Raw genomic sequence first — 25,997 nt, 5'->3', positions numbered from 1 at the left:
TGAAAGTCCACTACAAGTAAGTTTTGCATGATTCATCTACCCAAACTACCGCAAAAGTTCTCATATGATTCTAACGACTGAGACTAACGTGCATGGTCTTTTCAGCGCTGACGTCATTCTCGTCTATATGTATCAAGCTGGAGCGACGCTAAAAACGAAGTCGAATACGGCCTATATTTCACTGCTTGTATAATTCATATGAATTTCAAATTCCTTTCATCTATACGTCTATTCATCTCTAAATGTCTATACAGTATTTCCGTTTATTTCCGTACATCTATATCCTCTTCGTCTTAGCTCTACATTTCTTTTGATATGTTTCTATGATCATTCTTTTGTCATGTCTTTATTACTTTGATATATTAGTATTTCTGAGTATATTTTTGAGTGTTAATGTCTATTTTCCTTAACATATGTCTGTGTGTTTTATTGCCTCTTTATCCCTTTTTATCTCTACATCTATGTTTCTCTTTGTATAGTTGTACATATATATATGACTCTATGAGTATATTCATATCTCACTGCGATGTACATACGCGTGAATCGAAAGTGTGCAACTCCTTGCTTTTGGGTCGGCTCGGTTCCACGCTCTGACAGAACTGGTGCTAACATCATCCTCGATTAACTGAGGATAGCTGGGCGACTGCCATGTTCCACCTCCTCCCCCCCCCCCCCCTCTTCTCTCTCTCTCTCTCTCTGCCGCAGTTGTCTGGCTTCTAGACCATTTACCTGTACTAGCTTCCCAGAATATTAATTAAAGCCCTCTAACAACGAAAGAAGTAGTAGGTTGAGCTGGCTGGTTTGCCTTCGGCACAGGCGGCGACACACTCCGTCGGGGGCGGTGACTTCGCCTCGGCGGAGGACGCACATTATGGAAGGGATTAAAAGTTGACAAAGTGTCTGGAAACCAGACTATGCCGCCGACGTTTTGCCCAAAGATTTGACCGTTGATTACAGATCGATCACTTTACCGCAGACCAAAATCGTCCCGGGACATTCTGGGCTAACAAACTGCTGGACGGCCTCCTCCGGCGAGGGCGGAGAGAAGCTCCGAACAGGCTGACGTGGACGTCAATGGTTCCTACGTTTACAAACACGTCTCCGCCAACGCAGGCGCCTTCTAGTAAAAGTACTTTTCTCTTCAATCACTTTCGCGGTCACACTCTTGCATGTGTCGGCAGCAGCACAAAAAGGCACACTTTTACTCAATCGACCACCAACATTTTCACGCACGCACCCTCTGCGCTTATTTTCATGCAGTTTTCTCACTTGATATTAATTTTTTTAATGAGTTCCTAATGTACGATTCCGTGTATATATACCAGCGTGTATTTACATTATTTTGTTTTGCATGGTTATTTATGAAGACATACATATACGTGGGGCAAATATAAATGTATGTATGTATGTATGTACATATATATATATTATATATAAATAAATATATATATATACATATATATATATAAGATTACATATTAATCATATATTCATAATTTATGTATATGAATATAATCTGATATATTTACACATTAATATACATATATGATTAATTTCACCATTAAGTGAGGAGGAAAAATAATACAATGTATATAAGAGTAACAAGATAAAAATGCGCCTATAAAGGTGCATTTATAAACCAAACACAGTCAGATTCATATTACACTGCACTTTCCAGTAGTTTCCATTTTTACTCTGTGAAAAAAAAAATCTATCGGCACTCGGCCACCGAAGCTCATTTTCTTAATCCATCGTCACTAATTGTTCATACTTCATCATCATCTTCCTCTGCTTCTTCTTCCACTGGAAATTCCACGATGAATAAGTCATCTCTATGTCAATGTTGGAGCGTCAAAAAAAAATAAAAATAAAAATAAAAGGATTTTTTTTCTTTTACAATCACGATTCCTTTCATTAACTCAACGAGCCCTGGTCATCACAAAACGACCCTATCATCATCATACCTGACGATTCATGAAGTTTGACGATCTCAAAATTCCCATGGATCTGCATGACAATTAACAACAACCAGCTGATAGAGCTCATTCATGAAAAAAAAAGACTCAAAATATATTCCCTCGTTTAAGAAGGAGAGTATAGTTTTGCTGAAGATGGGACTTCAGGTGTGCAATTTTTTTGTGTGAGATAATGACAAAATTCTTAAGAAATATGAAAGGGCATATAATTCTCAGGGGAATTCAAAGTTTATTCGATGAAAATATGGTTTTGAGATGGCTGAGGTATCCAAAGCAAAGTCACTCCTTTTATTCAGATCGCTGTGTTTTCCTTTGTATTTGGATGTTGTGGTAATTTCAAAACCTATTTTCATCAGCAAACAAAAAACAAAAAAAAAACACAAAAAAACAAACTTTGAATTCTTCTTAAATATAGGATGTTAAAAGCTGAATCCTCATCCAAACCGATACTACTCCATACCTTTAATGTATTTGGATTCTTTTACCATGCTGTTATTTTTGTCGTTGTCGTTGTTATATTTCATGGGTTTGATTGGAGAGTAACTTCCAGGAAAAGTTCGAATCTGATCCAGAGGCACCCAATATCATATCAGCATATAAGAATATTAAATAAAACAACTATAACAAAACTAATTTGCATTCTTCAAGAAGAAATTCGCAGGCGGAGGGCATTAAGGAAACGTCCACGTCGGAAGGCAACGTACGATTACCATGGTCGACCCCATGGCGATGTCGGCGGAGATACACATTCCCGAGAGACATGTGAGCAAGCCCACTCGACTATCGGTGTCACGACGAATTCCCGCGGGGTGTCGACAGCTGCTGGAACCACGCGGACATCGACTCCCGCCTCCCTGGCAGGACTAAATCTGGGTGGGACCACTGAGCCCACCACGGAGCGCATCACTTCGCGTGAGTGCCTGGTCACCATGGAGACGTTTGCTGAAGGCCTTTTACTTCCCGATGGTTTCATCAGGGCTCACCATGATGGACAGAATTCCATTTGCCACTGTCATTTTTTTTTCTTCGTCTACCACATTTTTATCAATTTTGGAGGGGATTATTTTTCTGTTATCATTAGTCGATCACGTCGACTGGTATAGTTTGGTTGGAAGCTGCGTGGTGGATTTGCGTGATTGCTGATATTGAGCGATCCTTTGTGGCAATCCGGATTCGGTGGATAACCATCCCATTTCTCCTGGATATGGCATTTCGTTTCAAAAAAGAATCACAAGATCATGTGCTCATTAATAGAAACAGTGACGCATCACGTTAGCCTATACATCTATACATACGCATACTCTCTAATTTCTATAATATCATTTTTTTCCTCTCTCTCTCTTTCTCTCTAATCAAACGTTGTTGTTCTGTTCTGCATGGAAAAATCGCTTGTGCATGTTCTAGATGTTCGCTTGTGTTTTGCTTGCATGTGTTTTTCATTCATTATTGTCGCATATTGATACAACGTTTTACGTCTCATCGCCCGATTGCGTTAAAAAGTACATTTATTTAGATTAGTATAGTTACGTCAGTGGAATCGATATCACTCTAAATACCCACAGAATACAGTCTTGTTTCAAAATCGCAGTCGCAAAAATTCACTCTTCCATAATATTATGTTGCACTCACCCGCAACTTTGCCCCGCCTGTCGACCATACAATCATATCCACCGCCACATCATCACATTGTGTAATACACTGCCCCACCTTTTTTGACACTTTCTTGATATCAATATTATCCCTCAACAATTATTTAGCCTATGTCATATTTCTTTTTATTTAGTATCTCTTGCAATCATATTACTCGATAAAAGAAAAAAATCAAGCATGACATTAACATTATATGATTTTGTTGTTGTTGCATTCATGTTTCGCCCTTTCGTTTTGGTGTGATTGACCGCATTCTTTTGCAATTATCACATGCGTGCATTTTGTCAATTCTACTCTCAGCATGCAACGATGTGGAATCGTGATAAATGCTGACTGTTATCTGTTATCTGTTATCCATTGTTTTCCATGTGCATTATGTCGCGACAGGAGCATTTGAATTATGAGCACGTTTTGATAGCCATACACTTCCATTAAGGTACAGTATTCTATCTATTAAAAAGCACCACACACACCAAAAAAGAAAAAAAAAGAAAAGGTAACTTTGTCATTGGAGCGTTATTTGGTTATTGAAAACATAATGCTCTGTGAAGAAATATTTTATTGACTACAATCAAACGGCTCTTTAATCGGGATTTATACTTCATAATCTAAGTCGTGCGTTTTTGAACGCTTTCTGTCTACAATGGAATATGTGTAATGTTAGATATATAATACCTGTATGTGGGCCTGTGTTATGTTATAATCATGTTATGTGTCTAAGATTTATTGAATATGAAATGATCCAAATTGTCCTTCTTGTAACCTCAATCAATCATGTATGATACAAACAAGGTGTAGTTGTATCACATTAATGCAAAGGTTTGTCTTTACATTCATTTGGTAACACGCAGTGATGTTCTACCCTAACCTCTAAAGACTTAGGGGGGCCTACCTCTAACTTTCCTTGTTTCACGTTTTGTTTGTACAGCTACCACCCCGTCTGGTTGCCTGGTTGATTGTCCTAAAAATGAGGTATGAATCGAAAAAAAGAATAGACTTCGTTGGGTTTTCGATATCATTTCTATTCATGTTTAATACACGCGCATTGAAGTTTTTGCTCCAGAAAATGAATTATATATGTAAATGTATATATGCATTTCTAGAAATTTTTAAAATTTTTGACGTAAAACTTAAATACTCTGCTTGATTTTCTTGGTTTCTATTTTTTTATTTGCTTTGAGAAGTTTGAGATTTCACTTTGAGGGAAAGAAATGGTGGCAAAAACCAATCGGCCAAGGAAATGCATGCTTTAAAAAAAATGTTTTATTGAAAGGAATCTGGATTCGCGATATGCTTTTTTGCATCATCCCGATAGTATTATAGAAAATTACGTCGAATGTTTTATATTTTTATCTCTTTTAGGAGATTTGGGACTTTCGTTCCTTTTGTGTTTGTGTTTGTGTGGTTTGGGGTTTTTTTTTATTGTTTGCTTGGTTGTTGGGTTTTTTTTTTTTTTTTGCATTCTTATCTATTTTTATGTACCTATCATTTTTTTTTTTTTTTTTTTTTGCAGACCACCACTCGTCTCTCACCGTCAGCGGCTGTTCCCGATCCCGATCCCGAACTTTCCGAGAACGTCACTCAAGTCCTGCAAGCCACCCAGAACAGCTCTCGTTTCGCCTCGCCGGACTTCGTGTCCAAGGTCGAGACCTGGTTGGTAGAGCACAACGAAATCCCCGACGACTTTGATGATGACGAGCGATTCGACTACGCAAAGGTATATATAGCCTTAAAGGCATTATCAATTTACCATTTGCAAATGGAACAAAAGATCCAGATTTAGTGCTTCAAATTAATTCTTAAATGTGAGTTAGGGATAGAAACAACCAGCGTAAAAAAGTTAATCGATATAATCATGTTAAGTAGGCCCTACAAAATGTGAACAGTAGTTATGATAAAATTGTTTCTAGACTAAACTGTCTACAGTCACGACAGTTATGGTTTAGTGGGAAAATAACGATATCTCCTTATATTTCAGGCTTTATTGCAAATCTTTTACATGGTAGGCTGTTTTGTGATACAATTGACCTATACATTATGCATCAAGCGTGATAACTCGAACATTCTTAAATCACTGCTCCCAATGGTAAACAGTACCTTTAAGTGATATTCTGAAAGATGAAAATACATCAACATAGGTTCCATGATGCTGTTGTGCACTGTCATCATTGTTGGTCAAATTTTTATTAAATTTTTATTAATATTAGAGGCGCTATCACGGATTGTTATTCCAAGAAATAGAAGAAGCTGTCAAACCTAACTTGTAACTTGCCATATTGGTCATATCAACTACACCTGTTCCAGGTGTATTTGCATTTCTTGTCCTATTAAAATTCCTTCTTTTTCATTTGTTCTGTCTTCTACATTACTTATTTTTGTATTTTTGTTTGTCTTTTCATGAAACATGACACATACAGCGGGATGTCAGATTATACTTACATTTTTATTCATGTCACTTCGGCATAAAAACTGTTGGAGAAAGATCAGTTTTATCAAAGTGAAAATTATTCTCCCTTTCACATTTTGACCCGCACAGGATTTCCTTGGAGTCTGCAGCAACGTATTTAACGTCGACCTGATAAGGCTGAATCGAACCGAAGTAAGTTTGAATCGTTAGTGTCAGAGCAATCTAAGCACCTTGGGAATGATAATTTCCACCATCATCGTCATGAGCAGTCAATATTTGTATATTGTGCATTGTACATACATATTGGTTTTGCTGACCCATTATCAAAATTGATTTTATAATCATTGCGGGGATGACTATATTTGTGAAGCAGTTACTGTGTATTATTTGTGTATAGCAGAATAATCAGAAATTGACGCAATGACAGTCCTAAGAATTACTTTGTAACATTTTGTAATATGTTTGAAATGTCACGCAGCTAGCAAGAATTGAATGTTCAATTGTAATCAAGGATGGATGATGGAATCGAAATAAAATACTGTTTGAAACAAAAATATTGCTTTTAGAACGTACAGCCACATCGTAGGTTCTAGGTTACAGGATAAAAAATAAAGAATTTCTTTATTTGAATATATAAATGCTCTGTAATTCTAAACAGTACTTGTGATTATTGCATATACTTTGTTTTGTGTTATGTTTGTTTTTCATTAACATTTCTATGTACATTCAACTGCATTGTATAATACGCAGCTCTTCCTTCAAAAGCAGAATTTCTCAAGTCTTGTAATTTCAATTCAATTCATATGAATTTATTGGAAATTTTCTGCATTGAAGATATATGAAAAAATAGAATACAGCTATTTCTTTTTATTTTCAAGACAGTAAAACATACAGTGTGTACATCCGAACAAAACTGAGATATAAATGTACAGATAAAAGAAAAGAATTATAGGAGAAGGGAACCACTCGGGATTAAGTGAATCAAATGATCTGATTGAATTATGGCGCATGTATTTGGAGTGTGAATGCAGAAGACTATCGTCGACTAAGTATTTGGCTTGAAAATACGAAAACCTTGAAAGAGAAGAAAATGGGCAAAACGTATATCATGTTTATTTATCGAAAACAAAAGAAAAGAAAAAAAGACAAAGTCATTCTGGCATCTCATTACGAAAACAAAAATTGTATAGACACAATAATTATGTACAGAGAATGAGGTGAGTGAGGTGAGTGCTGGTGCAAGTGAATCATGTTCTTGATTTTAGAATGTAAATTGGGCTAAACATAAAACGCCAAGACCTCCAATAGAACCCACTATCATTATTACTGCTATTGTCAATACTATTATTACTATTATTATTATCATCACCATCGTTGCTATTATCATAAATACTATCATTATCATCATTATTGGAATCTTCAATATTACTATCAGCATTATCATGATCAGTACAGTGATGGTAGTAGCAACAGTAGTTGGGGGGGGGGGGGGGTCATCCCACTAGACCGACACCACGAGTTCGACATTGAAAACATGCCCATGAGTCATACAACCCATGAGTTCGACACTAGGCAAATAAAGCCCATTCGTTCATTACTAGGCAAAAACAGCCCACGAGTTCGACAGATACAACACGGCGCTTAATGTGTCGGTCTCGTGGGCCTTCTAGCTTAGTGTGGAACTAATGGGCTGTGCGACTCGTGAGCTGTATAACTCATGGGCTGTATAACTCGTGAGCTGTATGACTCGTGGGCTGTATGACTCGTGGGTATCGGGCTCGTGACGTGCACCCAGTAGGGGTAGTATTAGTAAGTATATTGCCAAATAACACGGTTTCGTTACCTTGGCGTTGCCTCTTCAAACCAGGCTGCCTCGAAAGTCGCCGATTCCTGCAGTAGTGTGGCTGAGTCCTTGACCTCTGACCTCGACGCTGGAGAATCTCTCGACATATCCAGATCCAACATTGGTGAGAGAGAACATAGTAGCACTTTAATTGTAGAATTATCAACCCAATCAGCATTGACTCATCCCTTTAATTCATCATGCGTAAATTACAACAATTATCTCACCGGCGTGACAGAAATCAGTTTAATAGAAATATTGATCAAAGAATTCATAAAAAGGAAACTTGTGCATTCAGTCTCGGTACCTGGAAAAGTTCACAAATAAGGAGAAAATTAATAATAGAAATGATTGAAAATGTATGAATGATATAAAATATACAGTATATAAAGATATGTAATTATTTCAAATGCTCTCAGTCCTTAACGCTCATCATGTAGAGCCTCTCTGACGACGATAATAATAATAATAATAATAATAAAAATAATAATGATAATAACAATAACAATGATAATAATAATAATAATGATAATTATAATAAAAATGAATGATCATAATACATTTATTATAATGATAAATATGAATGAGATATATAAACGGTGATAAGTTATCATTATCTGGGCGCCTTCGAATGTTTCTCAGATAAATGGCGCTATATAAATGTTGTTTCATCATCAGCATCATATGCTTTAGATACGAATATGATTACAGTTGTATTACAATGTTATTTCATCATTATGTTTATTATATATCATCATCTTTATCATCATAATCAAAATAATTATCGTTATCATCATTGTGCTCGTTGTTGCTATTCTCATTGCCGTTCTTTAGACTACGATTGCCACCGACATGTATTATATGACTTTATAAAATGGTAGCTCAGTAGTGGCCTAGTTCTGATTTGAGGTCTTCGAAAACTGTCCAGGTGATTCCTGAGAACAGTATGAAATATATGTGCTAGAGATAATACACATCAGATAGTGCGTAGAAACATTTGGGGACATTTGCGTTCACAGACGTGCATGCAGAGGTGGAGACCACGCTCAACTTTACGGGCTTCTTGTACAGCTTCGAAGGCGAGGACGAGAACGATGCCGACGACGATCAGGTCGTCAGTATCTCCCAGAATATTGTGGACGATCTCGGTTTGACTGGTGCGTATGAAATTATTAATCAAACTTCATTTCAAGACTGTGTATGTTTGATCCAAGCAAAAGTTCAAACATACGGAAATATCTTCTTTGTTTTGTTTTTTTAATTAGGATCAAATGCATTCGCTTGTATACATTAGTGTTTGTCCATCTATAAGGATATGAAAATAAATGCAAAGAAATGGAAAAAGAAATGAGGAAATAGAATATCACCTTTTATAAACGAAGAACCCAAGATATGTCAGGGATTCAAATTCAAAAACCATGATGGTCTTTAAAGTGTTCAAAATTATTATCATACATAGTTATTTCATTACTGCCATGATCATCGCTATTTTTATCTAAGTTATTATAATATCTATATTTTCATTATTTTCATCATGTATAGTGTACTACTATAGTTTTATTATTACTACCATAAAGAATAATACTAATAGTGTATAGTATATGTACCACTCTAATCATCATAAAAAATCACAAATAAAATGATTATTGATAATTATGGTAACTTTTGTCGATTTTTTATTTTTTTTATTTTTTTTTATTATTATTCAGGAGACGATACGATTGGTATCACTGTAGTATTGTACAAGAATGGCCACTACATATCGGGGTAAGTTGACTCGGTTTAGTTTGTATGAAATGTATTTATCAGATCAATGAATGTTGACAGATGATCTGACCGAACTGTGAAGTTGCTACTCGTATTTTTACAAACTATACCCTCATTTTTTTTAATGTATATATTCAATTGAATATAGAGACGTTTATGGTCAGCAACCCGAGTGTTTCTATAATGTAGACGCACTCAGCATTATGTTATTGAAATCATAGAATTTACGAAAAGGTTTGAGTGTTTTCATTAGATTGTGGTTTTTTTTTTTCATTTTGGGAACGTTCGAATTGACTGTGTAACATAAAGTAGTTCCTATATGTGACCCTGCATCACAAAACCAACAAAAAGTCGCCAGACCCAGATTTTTTAATTAAGGGCAGATTATGAAAGAGCAGACTCTAAGCTTTAAAATGATGTATAGCTCAACACTGAAATTGACTCTTCTAACCTATCTAAATATTGGAAAGAAAACACACACTTTGGAAAAGTGTGAACCGAGAAAAGAGGCTCTGAAGTACAGGGTCTATTCAGCTATTAATCTTCACCAAACCGTGTTGGCTGTTGGATGAATAGGACAAAAAACAGATGACAAAGTTAATGATATCACCTTGATATTAAACTGTGTAAGTTCCGCACTTCGGGGGACACTCCGACCTATTTCTGGTCTATTTAGCGTAGGTAGTTACTTTAAATTACTTTTTAAGTATAAACGGATTCTAACTTGAGCTGTAGAAATCTCTTCACATGTACCAATTTGTCTCTATACAGTCATGACAACGATACTATCGAGACCAACGATCGTCCAGCCGGTCCCGTAGTCTCCATATCAGTTGCTGTCAACAAGAATCTCACATCCGTTCCTGTAGCGTTCAAACTACCGAACTATTTGGTGAGTAGATTTTTGTTATGATGATGATGATGATAATGATGATGATCTAAAAAAAAACCAACGCTATTCGGAAGCTATACATTGCTTTCAAGAGGGGATTGATACATTAGGGCCTATATTTCATTGCAAAGTTATTGCATTTCCCTTTAATAGGCCAGTATTCCTTCAGTGATGTGGAGGTCGTATGTCTTGTTTGTCAGGGAAAAATATCATAGCGGAAATGTTATAGACAGAAGAGGAAGGGTGGATCAGAGTCTACGGCCTCATAATGTGATGAGCCCCTGCATTTTGGTGTGTTTGTTTTTTTGTCAGTAAAAGTGGTGCCACTTAACGGGCTTTGTCTATCAAAAGAGAAACAGTATAACGGGCGAGAAATTTTGATAGCAATGCATAGATATGTTTCACCTTCGCTTCGTGCAATGGCTTATGCTTATACGAGACTTTGAAAGGCTGTTGTAAATTGTAGCGCACATGATCCCTAGTAGAATACATGTGACTAACAATTAGTACTCACTCGAAAAGTTGTCCTGAAGTATTAAACCTTTATTGATTCGGTGTACAACCTGCGAGTTGCTTAGTTCCGTGTTCAGATGTGTTTTTTAAGCCGAATACCAGAATACCGCTTACCATACGTTGTCATACACATGTTACTGTTGCACATGTAGTAATCAATTGAATTCTTCATAATATTATCAAAAGAATGAGCCAGGTTTGAAGTCCACTGGCTATATCACTTTTCTAATTTTTTTTTATTTTTTCTCCTTAAAGGCCCATCTTGATATCAAGAATGATGCCGAGCTAGGCGTTGACGACTTCAAGTGCGTGTTCTTTGATAAGAAAAGGTAAGCCAACATGATAATTGTGGTATTTATAAAATATTGGGGCGCTGTGACATAGTAGGTACGACTCCCAACTCCCGATTGGAGGACCCAAGTTTGATTCCCGCCCAGTGCTTACGTCCTTGGACAAGATTTTTTTACGCACCATGTCCCTCTCGACCCAGGTGTATAAATGGGTACCTGGCAACGCTAGGGTAATAACAATGGCAGTGCCCTCTGGTAGAACTGTGGCAACACTGAAGAGGCTACCCTGGTTTTAAAAGACCAGTATTTCTATTATATACTATCATAAATCATGGAAATAGAAAATTTTAAATTTGCAACAAATCTTTACCATAACAAAGGTATGATAGGTAAATGGTAAATCTGATTATTAACCTCAAGGCAATGATGGTGTAACTGCATCTTTATGTGCCAAAAATGGTCTTACTATAATGTTTGTTACCATACATAATTAAATCTGACAAATTAACCTTTTTGAGATAAACTTAAATTAAAAAAAAAAGTGGATTAGGGTAACCAAGCAGTACATGTCGCCTACAAATTATTAACAAGCACTTTCACAGCTCTTTCTGCGTGATGTTTGTGAGCTGAAGTGGAGAGGAATTGTCTCTCCTTGACTGCAGAACACTGATAGATTTGGGTTGTTGCCTTTTGTTTTTTACATCTATTATCGCTCCATCCATTTTGGGACTCGCTCTAGCCTGTCGAAAAGACAGGTGTTGATCTGCAATATCATTGTGTACAATACAAAGATCAATTCAGGCTACATTTCACTGTTAGGAAGATGTTATTTGATTGGACCGTTGTTCGCTTGATTGTTTTTTTAACGTTCATACGTACATGTTCGAAATCAAATTCAACGATGCTAATAACGCATGTAATCATTTTCAATGGCGCCAAACTCACACGTATTTTAATGAGCGTATTCAAGGAAGATGCGTCCAGATTTATACATGGATGGCAACAATATAATCATATAATCGACTATGAAATAAGCGACTTTTCTGATTGACCCTCAGTGACGGAAGGGGCGAGTGGAGTGATTTCGGTTGTCAAGTTCAGAACGCCAACAGGAATTTTACCGTCTGCTCCTGCAACCACACCACGCATTTCGGCGTGCTTCTGCAAGTGAACGAGGCCCCACCGGTAAACACACACACACAAAGTATCGCTTCGGATGTGACTCATTACAATACAATCCCGCTGTCTTTTAAAGATCTATTCATTGGACCGAATAATATCATTTTGGCGATAACAATGTGCTGGAAATGCGGCGGATGAAAAAAAAATCGAAATCAACATCAATAAGAAGTAATAGGTTATTATCATTATTGAATTTTTATATTGCATTGAATCAATCATAGGGAAATGTGGTGTATTTGTTATTGCTAAAATGTTTATATAATGTCTGTTGTTTGATGTAATTCATACGTTTTTCATGTGGTGCGTTATGTAATAGCCTTCGGGCTACTACTTTGCATGTTTGTTCCACTAAACCATTATCAATCAATCAATAGGTGGTAAAAATATGAGTTTAGTTCGTTTCTGACAAAGAGTTAGTTTGAAAATGGTTTTACGTCTTTTCTTAATTTGGTTTTGACTATTTTTGCCACATTCAATCCGTATTCAACAGTAGTGCTATCACCACCTATATCAACAGTCATGGCATTTTAATAATTATGATAATGATATTGGAAATAATTACGATATTGTATTGATCATAGTAACACATTCATAATTGTGATTATAATTATCCTCATAATGATACCAGTGATAACAATCAAAAAGAAAGTAGGCCTAAGTGTTATTTCCATCTTAGTGTATAAGTCCGCCGCACACCATGATACGACTTTTGGTCGCACGGCTAAGCGACTTTGGATCGGAAATAAACAAGCGTTTATTATTATACTGAGACTATTGTTATTCATTTCGGATCCAAAGTCGTATAGTGTGCGCTGGGCTTTACTGCTACCGATGCTACTATTGGTACCACTAGCATTGCGTACAGTCATCAGCATTATCGTCATCATTATCATCATCATTAACATGATTTCAGCTCCGACCTGCCGATGAGCTTGCCCTGAGCCTCATCACGTACATTGTGGGCGGAATCTCGCTGGCCTGTCTGCTTGTCACCATCTTCATCCTCAACTACCTCTCGTAAGTCCGATGGAGATTTTGAAAAAAAAATAATTTGATTTGATTGCTTTGTTTTGATTTGATTTGATTTGATTTGAATTTAATTGGTTTATTATACCTGACCGTCAAGCTATATATGATTATGATTATGATGTGATACATGATATGACGTGACGTGACGTGACGTGACGTGATGTAATGTGATGTGACGTGATGTGACGTGATGTGACGTGATGTGATGTGATGTGGTGTGATGTGATGTAACGTGATGTGATGTGATGTGACGTGATGTAACGTGATGTGACGTGATGTGACGTGATGTGACGTGATGTGATGTGATGTGGTGTGATGTGATGTGATGTGACGTGATGTGATGTGATGTGATGTGACGTGATGTAATGTGATGTGATGTGATGTGATGTGTTGTGCTGTGATGTGACGTGATGTAACGTGATGTGACGTGATGTGACGTGATGTGATGTGATGTGACGTGATGTAATGTGATGTGATGTGATGTGATGTGATGTGATGTGATGTGATGTGAAGTGATGTGATGTGATGTGATGTGATGTGATGTGATGTGATGTGATGTGATGTGATGTGATGTGATGTGACGTGATGCGATGCGATGTGACGTGACGTGACGTGACGTGATGTGATGTGATGTGACGTGACGTGACTGACGTGACGTGATGTGATGTGATGTGATGCGATGCCATGCGATGCGATGCCATGCGATGTGGTGTGATGCGATGCGATGTGGTGTGATGTGATGTGACGTGACGTGATGTGATGTGATGTGATGTGATGTGATGTGATGTGATGTGACGTGATGTGATGTGACGTGATGTGATATGATATGTTTGATATGAAATGATATGATATGATATGATATGATATGATATGATATGATAATACATGTGTGAATATAATCGGTTTAACTTAGTGACCGCTGAGGGCAGCAATTAAAGCTTGCAAGCGACGACTGGGAGATAAGGGAAAAAGCATGTCTTCCCAAGGGGCACGGCCTTTGAAGAGAAATCGAAAATTTGCAAAAATAAACATATGTTTGATTAGTTTTCCTTCATCTTCTTCGATATTTATTTTATTGGCACAGGTCACTCAACTCCGATCGGGTCAGGATCCACAAGAATTTGGTTAGCGCCCTCACCGTTGCCCAGGCCCTCTTCATGTGTGTGTCCCTCGCCGGCAGACACAACGTAAGATTCTCACTTGACTATTAAAGATGCATGATGTCATTCTACCTGTTAGCAACGTCCCGTGTAACGAACGACAATGCTGACGAACAGCAAATTCAAATGCTAAAATTGGAATTAATCCTTGGCATGATTTTAAGTGCTGACTGACACACACACACACACACACAAAAACGAATGGCATTGTAACACAGTGTCAGAAATCTCTGGCACATAGAGTGGGTTAAATTGCTATTTGAAGAGAGGTAAGCTTGGGTGTATTTACTGTCTTAGAAAAATAATCTGCATTTTGGTCTAATTTGTCATGACAATGGATATCACTGGATTGAATAAAAGAGACAAAACAGACATACTTTGTAGTCTAATTTGTATGTGAGAAAGGAAACAAATAGAATGTTTAAGTCTTTGCTATTTCTTTGGCAAATTCTATGAGGAACATATTTGGAACAACTAGACGAAAGGTGTGAATGGTGTATTGCTGGAAATGACTGTCATAAATTATCATATGACCATAATAATCCAAATACAAGGGCACAATATGGCACGCTGTGAAAATTAACAACCGACCATTTTATTAATGCATTCATTCATTCTATCATTCATCTTTTCATTCATTCATTCATTCATTCATTTGTTCGTTCATTCATTCATAAATTCGATGCTCTTCCACAGATAAGCTGTCGTCTCGTCACCCTGTTCTTGCATTACTTCTACCTGGCCGTTTTCTCCTGGAGTCTGCTAGAGGGCGTCAACCTATACGTGCAGATCGTCAAAGTTTTCTCGACGGGCAAGAGCGCCAAGTACTGGCACTATCTCCTATTCGGATGGGGTAAACGCACTTATCTGCTGCATTCGTTCATTTTTTTTTTCTTTCTGGGGTTGTCAGACGCTGTTTATGCCCCTTGGAAACACCAAAGCAGTTGTTTCAATCAAAGTGATAAAAACCGAGCTTATTTAGAATCATATTTCACGTCCTCTATTCCATGGTCATCTATAAAATAAAGTCCCATAAACATGATAAAGATATCTGACCAAAATTTTGCTGTTGTTGCTATTACTGCTGCTGCTGCTGTTGCTGCTGTATTTAGATTTCATTTATTGACGAAGAAAACTTTTGGGCAATAGTCATGTGCAATCTTTTCCACCATTAATTGCCCATTCCGTAAAGTCATAATAATTATGTTCTTGTCGATGTGTAATATGTATTGTAGCTATACTGCGTCAATCTCTCGGAAAATGAAGCATTGGTTATTCATCATTGTTTTGTAAACATTGATAGAACACAAAAGCCAGCTTTCTTAGCTAAAGTTTCTTCAGCTTTAAATTTATAGGCGTCAATTGAGACACCAAGAGAGACGAAACATGCTCGACAGGACGACCAAGAATGTCTCAGTTAAATGCAATAATTGATTCTTGACGCAAAAATTTGAAAAACAGATCAGAAATCAACAAGAAAGAAAGAGATTATTATGAAACATTAGCAGCGACAGTTTTCGTAACATTTGCGGTTCGATTTTTTTTTTCAACATAATATTATATTTATGAAAATAATTCTGATCGATATTGTTCTCTTTTTCTCTTTGTCATTTTTAGGAATTCCGCTGCCGATAGTTGTCACGTCTGCCGCAGTGAGGTGGAAAATTTACGGAGCAAATGGCATGTACGTTTAGCACCGTACAATTGTCTTCTTCACTAGGCAAATGAAGGGTTTGTTTGCAGAAACGGATAAGTCCATTTTTGAAGATTTTGAAGTACGATCTCTGTCATAAAGTACAAAATAAAACCTTTCCAATGATATATTGGTCACTACAAATAAAGGTATAATTCTTAAGTTATGGTCAAAAGAAGCACAAATTTTCTTATTATTCTCTTTATTTTTCTTTACCTTTAATCGCAAATATCTCCATTTAGCAAATATGGACTTATCGGTTTTTGCAAACAAACTCTTCAAATAGATTGTAGTGTCCACTATTTTATAACTGACCATGGTATTACTCCATCACATTTGTCCATGGTCTGTGCAGTGTATATGAGAGCACAATAACATGTACAAGATAAAAGTGATGTTTGCGCTGGATTGGGGGTCAATTTAGTGCTTCTTCACGAATTAAGAATACAGTGGTCAATGAGGAATCTATATATCTTACTGTTCATCTATCTGAAGAACTTTGCAACTGATCATCAATTTGAATATCTGAAGAATAGTCTCCAAATACGATACGCTCTGTCGTGGCATATGCTCTATACGCCCTTTCGTGACATATCACGCTCTCTACGCTCTTTCATTCGTGACAAAACAAAGAAACAAAAACAAAAACATAAGTTAACTTACAGCCTGATTACAAAATAATAATTATCGGATAGAAAAGAAGAGAGTTGATTTTTTTAAAACGAATTTATCATCACAGCTGCCGTTAGTGATGAATCATGTCTTCTCAATTCTAATATTCATCAGATGTTGGCCGACTTTTGAGAAGGGACTAAGTTGGTCTTTTGCTGGACCTGTTGCTGTCGTCATATTGGTGAGTTTCTGTGAGGTTTGCAATGTTTTAAATTTAAAAATAAAAGTAATGTGTCTCAAACCTTTCAACACAAACTCTTTATAAATGAAGTCACTTCATGGTGTCGGGTTTACTACTTTTTGGAGGATGTATCCTTCTTGATGTCCGTGATGGTTGAATAAGGAAAGTGGCAGGTCGTGGTTAATCTGTCAAAAATTTCGTTCGTTAACTTCCGCAAAACAATATGTTAGTTGCATGCGTTGGGGCGATCCACTTTTCATATTGTGAGCGTGCAACAAAATTAAAGGGATTGTACAGTTTTGGTTGAGACCTAATTTAAAGTTTCTAACATTTTTGGGTGAGATGATGTGAAACCTCTTATGAAATATGAAAGAGCATGTAATCCTGTGAGGAATTCAACGTTTATTTGATGAAAATTGGTTTTGAAATGGCTGAGATATCCAAAAAAGAGCAATTCCAATAAGTGTGGGACCCACACTTTATTACGATCGCTTTGTTTTACTTTGTTTTTGGATGTTTCATTCATTCCAAACCCGATTTTCATCAAATAAACTTTGAATTCCTCTTAAAATGGTATGCTCTGTACTATATCATAAGTGTTTTCTTGGTATCTCGAAAAAATTTAAGAGCCCAATTTTCATCTCCACCAATACTGTACTATCCCTTTAAGAGGTGATGCGCTGATTTTTTGAAAGTAATGAATTTGTTTCTACATTGACAACACTGCGTCGTGTAGTTAGCGTAACGCTTTCTCTTCGACTTATTTGGATTGCATACATACTGTTTTCTTCTTCTTCTTCTCCTTACCTCCTCCTCCTTCTTCTTCTTCTTTCACGTTCTTCTCCACTCGCAGATGAATTTCATTATCCTCTTCATGGTGGTTCGCATTATAGTGGCGTCAGCTGCAGCCGTGAAGACAGACAACTTTGAACACATCAAGTGAGTACAATTTTTGCATTTACTAGTAGTCCACGCCAGCCAGTATTAACTGACCCCCTTCATTTATTGTAGTTACGAAGTAATATTGTCTGAAGAAAACTAAATCAACGCAAATTGTACAATTGGCTGCGCTCGCCACCTCAAAAAAGTCTATAATTGTTCGGCGAAAGTGCAAAAAAATAATGACGGCCTTGGATAGTGTCAGACTATAGTATCCAACTGCAAAGATTTTTTTTTTCTTCAAAGTAGATACGTGACAATATAGACATATGTATTGATTAGGAGGGGTTGGACACCAGAATATATCGCCTGATCCAAGATCATCTGGCATAACTCCAAGCCGAAGGCACTAATGGGTTTCACGACGAACACCCTTGTACAAATTGTACAAAGTACATGTGAATCATAAAAGTGGTTGGTATGGCACGGCCCACGCATCAAATTTTCAAGTGGATAAAATCGGTGGTAAGCGGGCAATTATACGCGTTCCTTATTGAGATTGTATTTCCCCACATAGGCGCCTATTGTAGATCACAGTGAGAATGTTGATGAGTAACATTATTATGCATATACTGCATTTCTATGCTAGCGGGGATGAACGTAACGTTGTTGCTTTTCGTTTGACTCCTTACGTGAACGAAGAGCTGGAGTGAAGGGGGCTCTCCTCCTCGTGCCGATCCTCGGTCTCAGCTGGGTCTTCGGCTTCCTGTCGCTGGGCGGGACCAATATCGTCTTCACCTACGTCTTCGTCATCGCCGTCGGGCTACAGGTATTATAAACTTAAATGGACTGCATCATTGGCGCGGAGTCGACCCTGCCTCCTCCGCCATTGTCCCCGCCTCCCCCGCCATTGTCCCCGCCTCCCCCGCCATTGTCCCCGCCTCCTCCGCCATTGTCCCCGCCTCCCCCGCCATTGTCCCCGCCTCCTCCGCCATTGTCCCCGCCTCGCCCGCCATTGTCCCCGCCTCCCCCGCCATTGTCCCCGCCTCCTCCGCCATTGTCCCCGCCATTGTCCCCGCCTCCCCCGCCATTGTCCGCACACAATCTTCTTTGCCCACCCCTTGCTGCCTGCCGATATTTGAATTAGGACACCCCATAATACGAATTGATTCATCAAATCAACCAGAAATTATTTGCTGGCATTTAAAAGATATAAGAATTTCTCATTTTGGGGGTAAGTATTGACGTTATTTGGAATGCTTATGGTAACTTTAGAGAGCTTCTGATAATTACATCGATATCGTTTCTGTAGGTTTTTTTTTTTTTCAAAGTCTTTGCTATGAAAGCGTATACGACCAACTGTAATGCCATAATCTTAGGGGACAACCTGAACCATAAACCCGACAAAAAAAGGTCATTATTTCAATGAGGTAATTATTTTAATTTATTTTAAAAGATAATTATTATCAGTGACCGAGGTACTTCTCCATCCTAATCATTAGCATAAATACTCATGACATAATAATCTGGAGTATACCAGGCAGTGCATACAATTGAGTATATGAATATAAAAACGACCCAAGTCCAATTTTTTGCCAAATTCTGTTTGACATGGGAAATTGTAGCTTATGCATGGACTCATCTTGTGTATAAATGATAAATCCTAATTACCCCCGGAAGTGCCTGAAATAAATGAGTTAAATCTTATACGAATGTAAGAATGAAGGACTTGGGTCATTCTGACATTCATATTATTGCGCCCTCTCTCGTCCTTCTCTCATCTCTATAGCAGAATATCATGTATATGGATCAAAGAACGACCCAAGTCCATATGAATCAAAGAACGACCAAAGTCCATCACACAAAATGGCCTCTCCACAATTAATGCTAATGTTAATTGTCATAATAATATATGTTCTAATTTGTATATACAATGTTGCCTTCCCATCTCAGTTAAATAGAATATCATTGGACAAACAAAAAAGATATGAAGTTTTTTTTAGTTTACTCGAAATGGTCTTCCATGGACTTGGGTCGTTCTTATATTCATATACTCAATTGCGATATGACGACAATCTGCGAAATTTCGTGACAAAACCCATTCAAGTCTGTTATAGTTTGACCAGCTCTCTAAAGCACATCCTCAATCACCCCTGTTTCATTTCCCTTGTTCAACTTGTAGGCATTTTTTCCCTTTTTTTCCTTCCATTCTTTCCATCTATTTTGTCAAATCTTGTCATGTTGTTTTGTTTCGTCTTGTCGTGAATTGTTTTTTTTTTTTGTATTTCTGGATTTTATTGATCAGATCGAAAAACATCGTGCTTTTTCACAGGTCATATGACAAATACATTTTTGACATCACAAAACAAAAGTTTGATAGCATTCAATGATAGTAAAACTACCAGGCGTCTGATCATTTTTTGGACTATAGTCTCTAATACACGTTAACACCAATAATTCTAGAATCGTATACGTAAATTACGTAAATTGTTTTTGTGATAAGTATTTGTAAATGATATGTGATAAGTATTTGTAAATGAGTAATTCTTAAGTTTTTTTGAGAGGTTCAAAAGATACAATTGAGCTTGCTTTATAGTGGACCTCTCAATTCTTTTTTTCTCAACCGAAGCATAGCTTTGTATTTTTTGCCAGTATGCATTTTTATGTTTATCTGTATCGTTTATCTCTTCCAAATTCGAATGTTTATGTTTTTGATGTAATTATTGATTTATTCTGTGTTATGTTCTGTTGGAAAAAGAATGAAAATAATTGAATTGAATTGAATTGAATTGAATTGGTCTTTCAACCTTCGTCGTTTTACCTTCTCCTGTTTTGCAGGGCATCCTCATCTTCCTGCTTTACTGCGTGTTTAATTCAGAGGTAAGTCAAATTCAATGATGAATATCAGGACTTTATCGTTTCTATCTCATTATGTCTGTTTGTAAAGAAGGAACTTTTGCTTTGACTGATTTTGTTTTGAAAATGGCTCAAAAGGATTATGTTAAGACCTAGCAAGTAAAAGTAGTAGTGTGATGAAAGATAGTTCTCACTTTTGAACAACCATGCATGCAGACAAACATCACCAATCTTGTCTCTCTTGATTCAAATTTAATAAAGTGCATAAACTTGAAATATTGTGAATAAATGAATACATGATCATAAATAGTTAATTGATTATTTTAATCATCTATGCATATTTATCGAATAAACTCTTTGATAGAAAACACAGTATTATGATAACGCAAATGTTGTTGAAAGAGATGTGATTTTTCCAGCTTTGTACGGTGACAAGCAGCAGCAGCAGCAGCAGCAAATTCCACATTTGGCCAAAATCTATGTATGAATCAAAGTATCCAAGAAGTATTTATTGCGTCACCAAAGATTTGACCAATCACCAAGTAGATGAAAACAATCTCTTTTTCTCTCCCTTTCCAAACTCTGTGTGTGATAAAAATCAGGTGAGGGCTGCAATGAAGCGGAAGCGCGAGAAGCGAAAATTGAGACGGGGTGACGGGATAAGCACGGGGCCCACTCCTTCGACGACACGCTCCAAGGAGGTGAGAATAGAATGAAAGACATAGCTAAGCAATGACATGACAAGAAAGTTATACTTACAATATAAAATCTATTTTTGTTATTGTATATAACCATATTCAAATCTTTATTTTCTAGTTTACTTTCAGAAGATGAGGTGTTAAAACAAAGTAACGAAGGATGACACATGAGAGCAAGAGAAAGGTGGACATACAGATATTGACAAAGGAAGAAGACAGTAGACATACTTCCCAGTCTTTAATCTTAAGTCTTCTTTTGACTGTTGTCTTTGTGTTATATAAAAAAAAATCCTTCATAGATGATGAACGGATGATGAATAAGACATATCAAAAAGAGAAAGTAATTACAACATGATTTACACATTACCAATTACTTGTTGGTTTTTTGTTCTTTTTGAAGGTAAGCTGACAGCCATTTCTATACTATGATCGAGGCACACGCTTTATATATTTTTTCTTTTTAGTAGTATGGCATTTTGCAATTAAGAAAGTAGAGACGTTAAATTCAAAATAAAAAACAATCTTTCAACTCTTGTTAAAGATTTAACTGTATTAAGCGCTTTCATCCATCTGTGATCAAAATAATGCGGACCTGTAGTATGAATGATTTTAAGTGGCAAACATACATGACATAGCCAATGCATTGCCGAGGTTCTCGTTTGCGAACGAAACCGAAGACAAAGTGAAATTTTATCACCTTTCATTTTCCTCACCTTTCATTTTCCTCACCTTGGTGCAGACAAATGAGACGTCGAGCACGTTTACCAGTCGGTTGTTGGAGAGGATGAAGCGACGGAAGTCGTCGGTGACGGGCAGGCGTTCGACGTCGCCCGTGGACACCATCCATCTCGTGGATCGGAGCGCCTACGCACACAGTACGAAAGGTTATTATATACCGCATTTCAACCACATGTTCATGGCAAACTTCACTTTCAATAAGTTTATACTCATCATGTTCATTCTTTTAAACTTATAAATACATAGGGAGACAAATGAAAAAATACAGGGAGCTTATCTACCTTTATCATACGCACACATATAGATACTCAAATCCAGAGATTGATGACAAAAAGCGAGTTCGAATTTCATTTGCTTCTGACTCAACTAGTATCAAAGTCTTATCAACGTCTTTGAATCTTACATAATCATCGTAAAATTATGTGCATTCAAACTTTCTGAATTAATTGCTTTGATTGATTTGAATGTATTTCCACTTTGTGTTCACAGAAACAACAGACAAAGTAACTGAGTTACAATTATTACTATACTGTAACACTTTTTTTACTTTCAAAAATAATCGAAACAAATATTCTAATAACAGATCATTTGCAACAAATAGTAAATAAGTAAGTATATGAATAAATAAATGAATAAGTAATAGTCATAAGAATCCCCTCCATTTCCAACAATTTATTTTCAGTATACAGTCATAAAAGTCACAATGGTATATCTCCGTTCACATTATTTGAAGAGTTTGTTCGCAAAAAAAAAAAAAAAAAAAAAGGTAAGTCCATATTTGCCAAATGAAGATATTTGCGATTAAGGGTCAAGAAAAATAAAGAGAATAATAAAAAAATGTTTGCTTCTTTTGACCATAATTTCAAAAATGTACCTCTATATGTTTTTGCGAACAAACTCTTCGTTTCCTTTATCAGAAATTTTGTATCGATTCTTTATGATTATGTACATAGGCCTAAATGTAATTGTTGTTTTTTTGTTGGAAATGTGAAATGACATGAAAACATCTATATATATATATATATATATATATATATATATATATATATTCAATGTCTTGCTATATTGATTATCTATATAGGCCCTATATATAGGCCTACACAAAATATGTATTCTGCTTAAAACACTCCAATTAGGATAATCTATAGTATATGTAATATAACGTTTTCTTTACATCACCTGTCTAGACATTCAACTTCTACACAAGCCGCGAGGGAGTACAGACTCGGGATCCAGTCAGAATCCAATTCACACCCCGAGGACACTGCCCTCTGACAGTATGGCCTCCATTCGAACTGAATCGGTGAGTCGAAAAATCGCAAGAAAAAGTCTGGATATAAAGGTTATGGCTTATCATTTTTAACCGTGCCTTCAGCGAAAGAAAGTGATTTTGCCAAAAATATCGAATACGTAGACATCTAAATTTGATCATGTTCTCTAGTTTGTATTTATTTTGATGTATCACAATTTCTAACACACACATTTACGAGTCATCAGATAATGTTAATAGGTAGGCATCGTCATGTATTCATGTAGGCCTAACCAATACATCAGGGCATAGTCGTTTGTAAATTCCTCAAAGCCAAAACAAGATGGTACTTTCTATGCGCAACATCAGACTTACACTGACCCTCTCCGTAATTACCAATTATCTACACCAAGAATAAGTGGAGATTCGTATGTGATTACAGAAGTAGACATCTGACAGAATGACATAAAAAAACTTGTCGTCGTAGGAGACGCGAGAAGATATTAGATTGCGTAGGTAAACTGTAAAATTAAGGGAATTCGGAATACCATATCAACCATTATTATTAATCAGTGATGTCATCTAATATCTGTGTGATAAGAGTATAATAGGTCTGATCCTTTTTCTTGAATCCCTCCAACAGCTACTGGCCGATGAATACATACCTCCACATACACCTACGTATGAGAACGAGACCCACGGCGTTCCATAGCTCACCCCACGACTGACAATCTTTGCGACAATCGACCAGGGTTTTCACCACCGTCTCACTGATGGTGGCTTCGTTTGCCAATTATATTCCAAAGCCAACCAATGCCTTCGACAATCCGACCAATTTTGGAATAGAAGAAGAAGAAGAAAAAGAAGAAACACTTATGCCAACATTGTTCGCCTTTGTATCGGTATTTTGTAAGTGTTTGTATAAAGTTGTATTCTAATTTATATGTTCACGAGATATTGTCACTTGAATTAACGATGCAAACGCATTGTGGTAATATCTCGAGGTTGCTTTAATGAGGTATGGGTGACATAGTGATGAACGATGAATCGAGTAAAAACTGATTGGCCAAATCGTTGGATAATCTTGTAGTGTTCGACGTCACTATTGCACACCTCGTACCATGTGACTCGAGAGATAAATCATCTGTCATTGATTGACAGGGGGTATCCCCCTGTCAATCAATGACATCAATGACATTGATTGATGCAGACAAGATGACGCTTAAATTTGTATATTGTGATGATCTTATCACTTTGTTTAATTTGCATTAATTGTAATTGTTACCGATAATCAGTCTTGTAACTTTATGTCAAGTTAAAACTTCGGTGACTTTCATTGTCTAACTTCGATGTAACTTATCACTGGTGTAACTTATCGCTGTTCTGTTTGAGTGGCTTGTTTAAGTTTATGTGTGTGGGGTGTGTTTTTTTTTAATCCAACTCGAACGGAACGCGAGTCGCGTTGCCATTGTGTGTCTCACTCGTACAATGAAATTGTGCTTTCCAGAAGAGCACGTTAATAATCACGGCAAAGTATAAATGTTAATATTGTTAGTAGATGAAATATGTATGTAATATTCTCAAAATTTGACCGCCATTCTTTCGTCAACAAACACACACCTAAACGGAACAGTTGAAAGAAGAAAGCGGATAGTCTTGTAGGCGTGGACACCACAGCTCCTGCTGTGTATAAATCTTTTAGGCAGAGCCGATTTAAGATAATGGATCGATGGCAGGACCGATCATTATTTTGATTTGATATATATGTTATCTTTATTATATGCTGCGAGCTAACTAACCGTTAGTGGGACCGATGCAAAACAATCATTTTTATTACCCTCCTCACTGTGTAAAATATATTATGATAAATAATGCTGCAACTTGAATGGTGTAAGAATATTATTCGTTATGTCTTCTTATTATTTTACTCCGGTCTAATTGTTGCGGACATCTTGGAATATTGTCCACACTTTATCATCATTGCTGGGATGCTCTCGTCACAAATGTTTTTGTTTGTTGTTGTTCCTTTGTTGTTGTTTTGTTCCTTCATTCGTCATTTTCGTCATGCAGTATAGGCCTACACGGTTACCCTGCCCGGTCTATAGTTCAACACCTAATTCTGGCACTCGCCTGTAAATTGTGTCGCAGCATAATGTCGATTAAAGTTGCAGCACCACGTCACAGGTAGCCGTAGTCTACTTATTGTTTTCTTCAAGATGACGGGTATAATAAGAATGATACGGGAAGAAGTGTCTTTGTCAGGCTAAGTATCGCAACGTATCAGATTTTACAAACATGCTGCGTTTCCTGATTTTTTTTGAA

At 36.8% G+C, this 25,997-nt stretch overlaps 1 protein-coding gene across 1 annotated transcript; it reads left to right on the top strand.

The window, feature by feature from the left end:
* Nucleotides 1-957: 957 nt before the first annotated feature.
* On the top strand, nucleotides 958-24,588 carry LOC139732567 (adhesion G protein-coupled receptor L3-like; the record flags this gene model as incomplete). Its single annotated transcript, XM_071643420.1, has 22 exons — nucleotides 958-1,129; nucleotides 4,555-4,598; nucleotides 5,140-5,343; nucleotides 6,163-6,225; nucleotides 7,901-8,000; nucleotides 8,896-9,033; nucleotides 9,586-9,643; nucleotides 10,415-10,535; nucleotides 11,304-11,377; nucleotides 12,397-12,523; nucleotides 13,434-13,537; nucleotides 14,634-14,736; nucleotides 15,406-15,562; nucleotides 16,327-16,393; nucleotides 17,189-17,255; nucleotides 18,109-18,194; nucleotides 18,837-18,963; nucleotides 20,973-21,014; nucleotides 21,593-21,691; nucleotides 22,428-22,572; nucleotides 23,614-23,729; nucleotides 24,319-24,588. Coding segments are annotated over 22 exons (2,283 nt in total), but the record flags the coding sequence as incomplete, so codon positions are not given.
* Between the last annotated feature and the right edge of the window lie 1,409 nt (nucleotides 24,589-25,997).

Source organism: Diadema antillarum, unplaced genomic scaffold (genome assembly GCF_040938485.1).
Source record: "Diadema antillarum isolate AM-2024a unplaced genomic scaffold, OU_Dant_1.0 seq00000435_RagTag, whole genome shotgun sequence".
NCBI lineage: Eukaryota > Metazoa > Echinodermata > Echinoidea > Diadematoida > Diadematidae > Diadema > Diadema antillarum.
This window is presented reverse-complemented; position numbering and strand designations above follow the sequence as displayed.